Genomic DNA, 9545 nt, shown 5'->3' with positions numbered 1-9545 from the left:
TATGGCATCTTCTAAATGAGAGAGTTAAAGCACATGTGTATTTCTCTTTGCCACATAGAACTTTTGCAACAGTTGACCATGTTATGGGCTACAGAAATATTATTGCAAACAAGTGGAAAAGGCAGACTATAATGCATTAAGAGTAGAAATTGGTTCAAGGACCACAAATAAAAGATGCAGATCGAAATGGGAGCTTAACAATGAAATCTTTAATGAATGTATTAAAGAACAAACCATGTAAAAGCTATTTAAAAGAAAATGAAAATGATGAAACAACATGCCACAATTTTTGAGATGAAGCTAAAGCACTCCTCAGGGAGAAAATCATATCCTTAAAAGTCATGCAAATTATATGCAAAGTAAAAAAGAGAAGATTAATGTACAGAAAAACATTACAAAATTAACTAATTAAAAAGAACAAAATTAAATCTAAAATTAGCTCAAAAGAAGAGATATTAAAATTAGAGGGGAGTAGATGATTTGGAAACCAAAAAACTCACAGAAATGATAAATAAAATTTAAAACTAATTCTTTAAAATACTGATGAAATTGCTCAACCCTTAGCTAATCTGACAAAAAAAGAACAGAAAATCAAATCAATAAAATAACAAATGAGCAAGGTAAATATACTGTAAAATCAGGAGAAATAAAAAGAAGAATCAAAACACAAATGTTATCTCATTTTTATCCTCACAAAAGCTTTATAGGTAGATTGTCTTATTATGTAGATGGTCTTATCTGCATTTTACAGACAAGAACAATGAGGCAAACAGAGGTTAAATGATATTTGAAGCCAGATTTAAGCTAGATCTTCCTGAATCTCAGCTTTACACATTTTGCCAACTAGCTGTCTATAGCTATAATGTAGACTTTAGTATTTAGATATCGTGTACATTTGGAGTTTAATATGGTTTAAGATGCTGATCTAAACTTAGGATCTGTCAAATTGCTTTCCAGTTGTCCAGTTAGTTTTTGAGTAGAGACTTCTTTCTAAGAACTTTCTTTTCTTGGGTTTTATTGAGCCCTGGACTAAAGAGTTTCATTTTTCTGAGTTACTTAGTCTGTCCTACTAAGCTTTCCCCCCCATATTTCTCAACAAATAGTAGAGAGGCAGCATGGAAGCCAGGAAAACCTGAGTTCCAGTCTGCCTCTGACACATACTTGGCTGTATGACCATGGCAAATCTTTGAACTTCTCAGTGTTATAGTCATGTCTCTGTAACTGCAAGTTGCAAAGAAACTACTGATTTGCATTGGAAGGAGTTTCCTTACCTGAGAGTTTCCTGCTAATGAAATTACAAGTCCAATCTCTATCTCTATCTCAACCAACTAGTTGTGCTGATTATTGTTTTACCATGTAGTTTTAGGTCTAGACGTGCTATTCCTATTCATTTTCATTATTTCCCTTGAGATTCTAGACCTTTTGCAACTTCAAATGAATTTTGTTATTATTCTGTCCAGTTTTCTAGAGTAATACTTCAGTGGTTTGATTGCAGTAGCAGTCAGTCTGTAAATTCATAGAATCCCAGAATTTCAGAGCTAGAAAGGACTTCTAGTTCAGTCCATACCCAAAAAGAATCCCCAAAGTAATATAGCAAACAAATGGTCATCCAACATTTGCTTGGAGACTTTCACAGTGGGGAAATCACTGACTTCCTCAGTGTTCGATTTCATTTTTTTGCAGTTCTGATTTTCTGGAATGTTTTCCTGATCTCAAGAGAGAATTTGCTCCTCTGCTTCCTGGGGTCCCATAGGATAAGTCTAATCTCTCTTCCAAATAACAGTCCTTTAGGTACTCGAAGACAGCTATCCTCACATCCTTCAAATGCTTGTTATGATATGAACTCAAGGTCCAATCTTCTGCTATTAAGTTTTTTTTATTTTTTTATTTTAAACCCTTAACTTCTGTGTATTGACTTATAGGTGGAAGAGTGGTAAGGGTAGGCAATGGGGGTCAAGTGACTTGCCCAGGGTCACACAGCTGGGAAGTGTCTGAGGCCGGATTTGAACCTAGGACCTCCCGTCTCTAGGCCTGCTCTCTATCCACTGAGCTACCCAGCTGCCCCCTATTAAGTTGTTTTTTTAACTGCTTAGGAGAGAGCAAGGGATGACAAGTGAAGCCACTCTGTTTCTAGGATTTAGAAGGGAATGGAGAGGCTACCATAAGTTCGAGTTCCTGAAATGTAAGCTCCAACTCAAAACCAAAATTCAAAGGGTCAGCTGGGTTGCTCAGTGGTTTCAGAGCCAGACCTAAAGATCAGAGGTCCTGGGTTCCAAGCTGGCCTCAGACACTTCCTAGCTGTGTGACCCTGGGCAAGTCACTTACCACTCTTCTGCTTAGAACCAATACACAGTATTGATTCTAAGATGGGAGGTAAGGGTTTTAAAAAAAACACAACCAAAACTCAATATATTTGATGAAACGATATGGTATATAAAACAAAAATTCCACCATGTCCACATGGGGTGCACTCTTACTATACCATCATTGAGATGAGGAAATACATTCAGAGAACTTGTAACCAGGGAATATGTATAGAGTGTACACATGGGGGGACATGTTCCATGTGCAATCAGGGCAGCTCACACTTCATATTCAGTGGAACTTCAAATATCCTCTGATCACTTATGCTGCACTCTGCCAGGCTTCACATCTCCATTCTTTTGTGGACTTGGTGCCAGTTGTTGGATGTTGTATAGTCTCTGCTGGACATTCTTTATCTATTCTTTGTTGTGTTATCCTTTGATCTTGTAGTTACTAAGCTGTTCTCTGCCACCATCTTCTGGTCTTTAATCTTTTGAAATCTGTCTTCACTCTGATCCTATCTGCTAAGGTGAATTGTCTAGAAAGCTTCTCCCTGACAGAGACAAACTGATAATCTTTAACTACGAGTCACTACTCTTAGCCAAGACAAGAACTACCGAAAGTCAGCAGAATGCCTTGGACGAAATCAAATTCTGTTATTTTGACTGACTTTGTCTGGTGTTGTTTCAGTGTCTGAAGTTCTAAACAATTATTTGATTTACGAGTTAAAAAATTCCTTTTAACTCCTGTTATATTCCTGATTATGATCTTATACCTCCTCCCCTCAATCCATCACTGGGACTGTGTGAAGACCTCCCAAGGTCTTTAAAACATTTTTTATTTAATTCCCTATTACCTGTAAAATAATTTTTTAGCATTTGATTTTTAAAATTCTGTGTTTGAAATTCTCTCTCTCCCTTCCTCTCCCCTTCATTGAGAAGGCGGTCAATTTGACATAAGTTATACATGTGCAGTCATTCAAAACATATTTCCATATTAGTCATGTTGTGAAGGAAAACACAGACCCAAAAAGAGTCCTAAGAAAAATAAAGTAAAAAATAGTCTGCTTTACTCTGCATTCAGATTCTTTCTCTGGAGGTGGATAACATTTTTCACCATAAGTCCTCTGAAATTGTCCCTTTTCCTCTCCCCGGCTATGGCAAGAACTAACTTGAAATGTTTATGCCTGCCTCTGAACCTAACCTCCCAGAAATAATGGGTTGGAAGTGATATCTAGTAAATAACATTCCCTTACTTGAAGAATGAGAAAATTGGACTGGATGCTTCTTGAACCTCTTTCTGCCTTCAAAATTCTAAGTAAAATGTAGTAATTCTTTTTCTTGTTTAATTTTTGTAACAGGGGTTGGCTTTTTAGTGTGGACAAGCATATATTATGAAATGAAGACAATGTAAAGACAAAACATATCAATACAAATATTTTAAGGTAAAAAAAAGAAAAAAAAGTTCAACAAACAGAGCCTGATAGTATATTTTATATATGTATGGAACGTATATATGTAAAATGTGTTTATATGCATACATGTATGCATATGTATATGTGTGCACATACATATACTATATGTATGCATTAGTGTATATATATATGTCTATACATGTATATTGTGTATATTCTTAGTTCTTCTTATTTCTCTCTGTACAACTACATTTAAGTCTATGCTTCTCTGTATTTTTGATATATATAATTTCTTATAGCACTGTAATATTCCATTACACTCATATGCCACAATTTCCACATCCACTCATCAGTTGAAGGGCATCCAGTTTATTTCTAGTTCTTAACTGGCACAAAAAGTGCTGCTCTAAATATTTTTGTACATATGGGACCTTTCTTTTTGTCTTTGACCTCCTTGGGGGATATGTCTAGAAGTGGGATCTCTGGGTAAAATGGCGCGGACAGCTCCCCCATTCCCTCCTTTCTTCTCACCTTCCCTCCCTTCTTTTTCTCCCTCTTTCTCTTCCTTCCTTTTCATAATCCCAAATTGCTTTCCAGAATGAATGGAATAATTTCTCTTTATGGTCCCACAAATGTATCTTTCCCCAGCCCCTCCAACTTTGACCGTTTCCATATTTTAGCATCTTTATTAGTTTTCTGGGTATGAAGTATAGAATGTAAGCTTCTAGTTGGGATGGGGAAATTGTGATAATACCCAAAGTAAGAGGTTAATGGTTTGTTCACAGTCATGACTGGAAAAGAAAATTGACATGGTTATGAGAGGGTTGGTACTGGAAGAAATTGATTATCAGTCAGGCAACTAAGATTGTAAGCTCCTTGAGAACAGGGACTGTTATTTGCCTTTCTTTGTATATCTAGCTTTTTGCAAGGTGCCTGGTACAATGGAACCACTTACTGATTGATTGCCTGGATCCCTGCTACAGAATTAAATTTTGCAGTCAACTTTAAGTAAGGTTTTTGAACAGAGATTTAAATTTGTTTCATAAAGGAATTATAATGGCTGCATTTGAGTTGATGTTACCCATTTGAGGCAATAAATGTACATTTAAAAACTGCTTTGGGGCTCTCAGCTCTTCACCCAAGCTCGCTGCCAGAATCCTCTGCTGCAGTCGCATCCTTTAGACAAGATGGTGAAGGTCGGAGTCAACGGATTTGGCCGTATTGGACGCCTGGTGACCAGGGCAACATTCAGCTGCAAAGACATAGAAATTGTGGCCATCAATGACCCCTTCATTGACCTCTCCTACATGGTTTACATGTTCCAGTATGATTCCACCCATGGCAAGTTCAAGGGCACTGTAAAGGCAGAGAATGGAAAGCTGGTGATCAACGGAAAACCCATTACCATTTTCCAGGAGCGGGATCCCGCTAACATTAAATGGGGAGATGCTGGAGCCGAGTACGTTGTGGAATCCACTGGCGTCTTTACCACCATGGAAAAGGCCGGGGCTCACTTGAAGGGTGGAGCCAAGCGAGTCATTATCTCTGCCCCTTCTGCTGATGCCCCAATGTTCGTGATGGGGGTGAACCATGAGAAATACGACAATTCCCTCAAGATCGTCAGTAACGCCTCCTGCACTACCAACTGCTTGGCCCCCTTGGCCAAGGTCATTCATGACAACTTCGGCATTGTGGAAGGACTCATGACCACAGTCCATGCCATTACTGCTACCCAGAAGACAGTAGATGGCCCCTCTGGCAAGCTGTGGCGGGATGGGCGTGGGGCTGCCCAGAATATCATCCCTGCTTCCACGGGTGCCGCCAAGGCTGTGGGCAAGGTCATACCTGAGCTGAACGGGAAGCTCACAGGCATGGCCTTCCGTGTTCCTACTCCCAATGTGTCTGTGGTGGATCTGACCTGCCGCCTGGAGAAAGCTGCCAAATATGACGATATTAAGAAGGTGGTGAAGCAAGCTGCAGAGGGGAACTTAAAGGGCATCTTGGGCTACACAGAGGACCAGGTAGTATCCTGTGACTTTAACAGCGACACCCACTCTTCTACCTTCGATGCTGGCGCTGGCATTGCCCTCAACGACCATTTTGTCAAGCTCATTTCTTGGTATGACAACGAGTACGGTTACAGCCACCGTGTAGTAGACCTCATGAAGTACATGGCCACCAAGGAGTAAAGTGGAAAGCCATGATGGATCTTCATCCCCAGCCAAAAAAAGAGTAGTTCCACCACTGGGGAGCCCACATCCATAATAACCTTTGTCTCTGTGCTGGGGATCCCATGCCCTCTTCACATCCCTGCCCCAGGCACCCCTGTAGTGGGGGGAGGAGCATAGTCCTATCTTGTGTACCATCAATAAAGTCATCACGTTCAGTGCAAAAAAAAAATACTGCTTTGGTACCAAAGGAGTAACTAATGATAGTAATGTCAGACATTGTGGCAGAGGGGAGAGTTTGGTACACAAGGAGGAATTTGGTGCTGCTCAAACAATACTGAGCAGGTGTGGGTTTCTTCTGCTTGATTAGAGGACTGGCCTTGCAGTAGCCAGGAACGGGAAGGCCAGTGCCTCATTCATTTTCTCATTTGTGGACAGCTGGCCAAGATTTTGTAGGTCAGAGACCCAAAAGGCAGGCCGTTTGGATTTGCGGTCATTACATTCCAATTGTGTCCCTGGAAATGTGTCTCAAGTAATAGAGGATTGGTGCAAACAGGGCTTGACTTTGTTAAGACATTACCTTATTTTGACCCTTCTCTTAATAAGTCCTTGATTCCAGGCCTGATGCCTAGGATTCCTTTCCTTTTTCCCTGATCAAAAATCTTACCACAGTGAATACAACAACTACAAAATACTCTTGGAGTAGCTAGGTAGCTCGGTGCATTGAGAACCAGGTTGAGAGACAGGAAGTCCTGAGTTCAAATATGGCCTTAGCTCTGGGACTCTGGGCAAGTCACTTACCCCCATTGCCTAGCCCTTACCACTCTTCTGCCTTAGAACCAATATATAGTATTCATTTCAAGATAGAAAGTAAGGGTTTTAAAAAAACCCACTCCTTACATATACGGATAAAGGGAGACAGAATTGGAGAGATGTTCATCATTAATGGTCAGGCCCTGCCAATATAATAAAAAAAAGATCCTACTATATCTATAGATTTAGTGCTATACCAGTCATACTACCAAGAGGTTACTTTATAGAACTGGACAAAATAACAATTCATCAAGAGGAACCAAAAGGTCAAGAATCTCAAGTGAAATAAAGAAGTAGGAATGAAAAGAGACCTAGCATTACTGGATCTTAAATGGTATAAAGATAGAAAAAGCCCATAGTGCCATTTGTTTGGGTAGAATCAAGGAGTAATCATAAAAACTGTGCGGTACTGGTTAAAAAATCTAAAAGGTTGATGAATGGGACAGATTAGGAAAGCAAGACCCAGAATCAGCAGAGTAAATATTCCATCACAAAATGTTAAGGAATTTAAGCTGTGAACAGCTCTGTGCATTATTTTTTTTAAAATTTAAAAGACAAAGGAATTAGAGGAAGCTGGATGTTTTTCCCCAGAACTACTGGAAAAACTGAAAGCACTGTGGTAGAAATGACGGTTTTGTTTAGCACAGAATCATTGGATTAGAGCTAGAAGGGATATTAGTGACTCTAAAGTCTTTTCATTTTACCAATGAGAAACTTAGTCTAAGAAAGATGAAGTGATTTACCCAAGGTCACATCGGAGTCAGTGGCAGTTAGATCCTCTTACTCCATATCCAGCACTCTGTCTGCTGTTCTTCATTCTTTTCACAGTCCTAGTGGATGTGATGTAAACAAACCCCCCATGAAGGTCATGTCATTATAAAAAAAGAGAATGGAAGGAGATGCCTTTCACAGTGATGGTGATGGGGAAAACTGTTAACCACCCAAGCAGTGATTCCTGAAGTGGGTACCACCACCCCCTGGTGGGTGCTGCAGCAATCCAGGGGGGCGGTATGGCCACAGGTACACTTATCTTTCCTTTTAATTTTAATTTAATTTTAATTGCTATTAAAATTAAAAAAAAAATTCCAGGGGGCTAAGTAATATTTTTCCTGGAAAGGGGGTGGTAGGCCAAAAAAGTTTGGGAACCACTGACCCAAGGGATAGGACTTCCTCAGTTTCTTGCTTTTCAGAGTGGAGGTGGTGGTGATCTCTCTAGATGGTCTACCATCTGATTTGGTTATGGCAAGTCCCCATTAGTGCGAATAATAAATCTCTAGGTCACACATATTCAGAGTCGCACCATTCGAAATTATAATTATGTAAAATATGGTAATTGGTTCCAGCCCAGAGGAAATAAAGCAGTGTGAATTCAAATAATGACACCACTTCAGGGGATTCATTATCCCTGCTAATGGGGACCTTGCTAGATTCATTCTGGGGCTTCTTGATTGCATATCCAGGTGACAGATGGGACCTTGGTACAGAAAAAGAGCAGGGCTTGAGGGACAATTAATTCTAAAAGGCTGGCGGGCCAGTCTTTCCTCATAGGCTCTGTAGATTTCTGGGGATCAGGAAGTGATTGATCAGCATTGTCTGTACCTCTTAACTCTATAAGGACTGGAATTTAAGCTGTGAATGGCTCTGTGCATTGTTTTTTTTTTAATTTAAAAGACAAAGGAAATAGAGGAAGCTGGACTTTTTTATTTCCAAGTAAAATTATAAAATATCTGTGTGAGTTGATGCAGCTGGTCATTCTACTTTAATGGCCAGTCTCATGTTGCCACTGGCTTTATCAAATAAGAAATGGCTGTCAGGAGCAGAAAAATTTCTTGTTGCCTGGCTGCGGAGTTTAGAGAAAGTGTATTATGCCTGCACTGACAATTTAAAAAAACCTACCCCTGGGGATTGAAGGAGGAATTCCTGTTTTATGCATGAACATATAAATTGTAAACAGCTTCATGACTATATCTTTTTCTGATGGGCTCCTTGAGTCCTTCCTACTGCTGGGGGTGGATGCTTAGGAGAAACTTGTTACTTTTCAAATATATAAACCTGTTGTGGTTTTCCTTTAATTAAGTTGGAGCATTTTATTTTATTTTTTGCCTCTTAATGAACTTAAACTGTTTGGGCTGCAGTCAGTCCTCTGTGTCTTACTCTCTTTCTACCTCCCAGTCTCTGTTTCTCTATCTTTCTGTGTCTCTGTCTCTTTCTCCCTGCTTTTGGAGTTGGATAAAGCAAGAGAGTATGTATGTATGTCCAGGAAGAAGATAGAAAAAGCCCATAGTGCCCTTTGTTTGGGTAGAATCAAAGCTGAAACATTTCCTTCAAAGTGAATTAAAAAAAAACAACCCAAAACACCCAAAACAAAACAAAAACCAACTCCACAACAATCCTGCAACAACAAAAGGCAGCCTATTCCAGAGCTCCTAGCTCTGGCAGGTTCTGTTCTGTGTCTTAGTTATTTTTATAGAGTAGAACTTTTTAAAAGAAGAAAACCAGCTGAATTTCCAAATAACTGATAATATTAGTCCCAGGTCCTAATCTGTTAAACTAAATAGCTGCTCTATAGACCCTGTGAAAGAGATTAGGGGCATATAGGAAAATATGCAAAAAAATCTATCTTGCAGTTTTAGATTGAAATTTAATCTAATTTTGCTCAGTTTCAAGTCTTCTATCATTTTTATTAGTCTTTGCATTATTCGCTACTCAAGGGACCCAGACAGCACCTGGCCTTAGTGCAGAATGTGTACAGCATCTTGAAATGGTTTAGTACCTACTTAATAATATTTAATTACCATAATTTGAGCATCCTGATCGCATTGTTTCTGAAATGCACAAGAGGGCAA

The 9545-nt window shown here is 39.4% G+C and overlaps 1 protein-coding gene across 1 annotated transcript; it reads left to right on the top strand.

Annotated features, from left to right (window-relative positions):
* The first annotated feature begins 4859 nt into the window (after positions 1-4859).
* Positions 4860-6118, top strand: LOC123253864 (glyceraldehyde-3-phosphate dehydrogenase-like). Its single transcript, XM_044682986.1, has one exon. It carries the CDS (start codon positions 4906-4908, stop codon positions 5905-5907), a length of 1002 nt encoding a protein of 333 aa, XP_044538921.1. The 5' UTR covers positions 4860-4905; the 3' UTR covers positions 5908-6118.
* The last annotated feature ends 3427 nt before the right edge of the window (positions 6119-9545 follow it).

The sequence above is a fragment of the Gracilinanus agilis genome, chromosome X (genome assembly GCF_016433145.1).
Source record: "Gracilinanus agilis isolate LMUSP501 chromosome X, AgileGrace, whole genome shotgun sequence".
NCBI classification, from domain to species: domain Eukaryota; kingdom Metazoa; phylum Chordata; class Mammalia; order Didelphimorphia; family Didelphidae; genus Gracilinanus; species Gracilinanus agilis.
The sequence above is the reverse complement of the archived record's forward strand: the minus strand, read 5'-3'. Positions and strand labels throughout refer to the sequence as shown.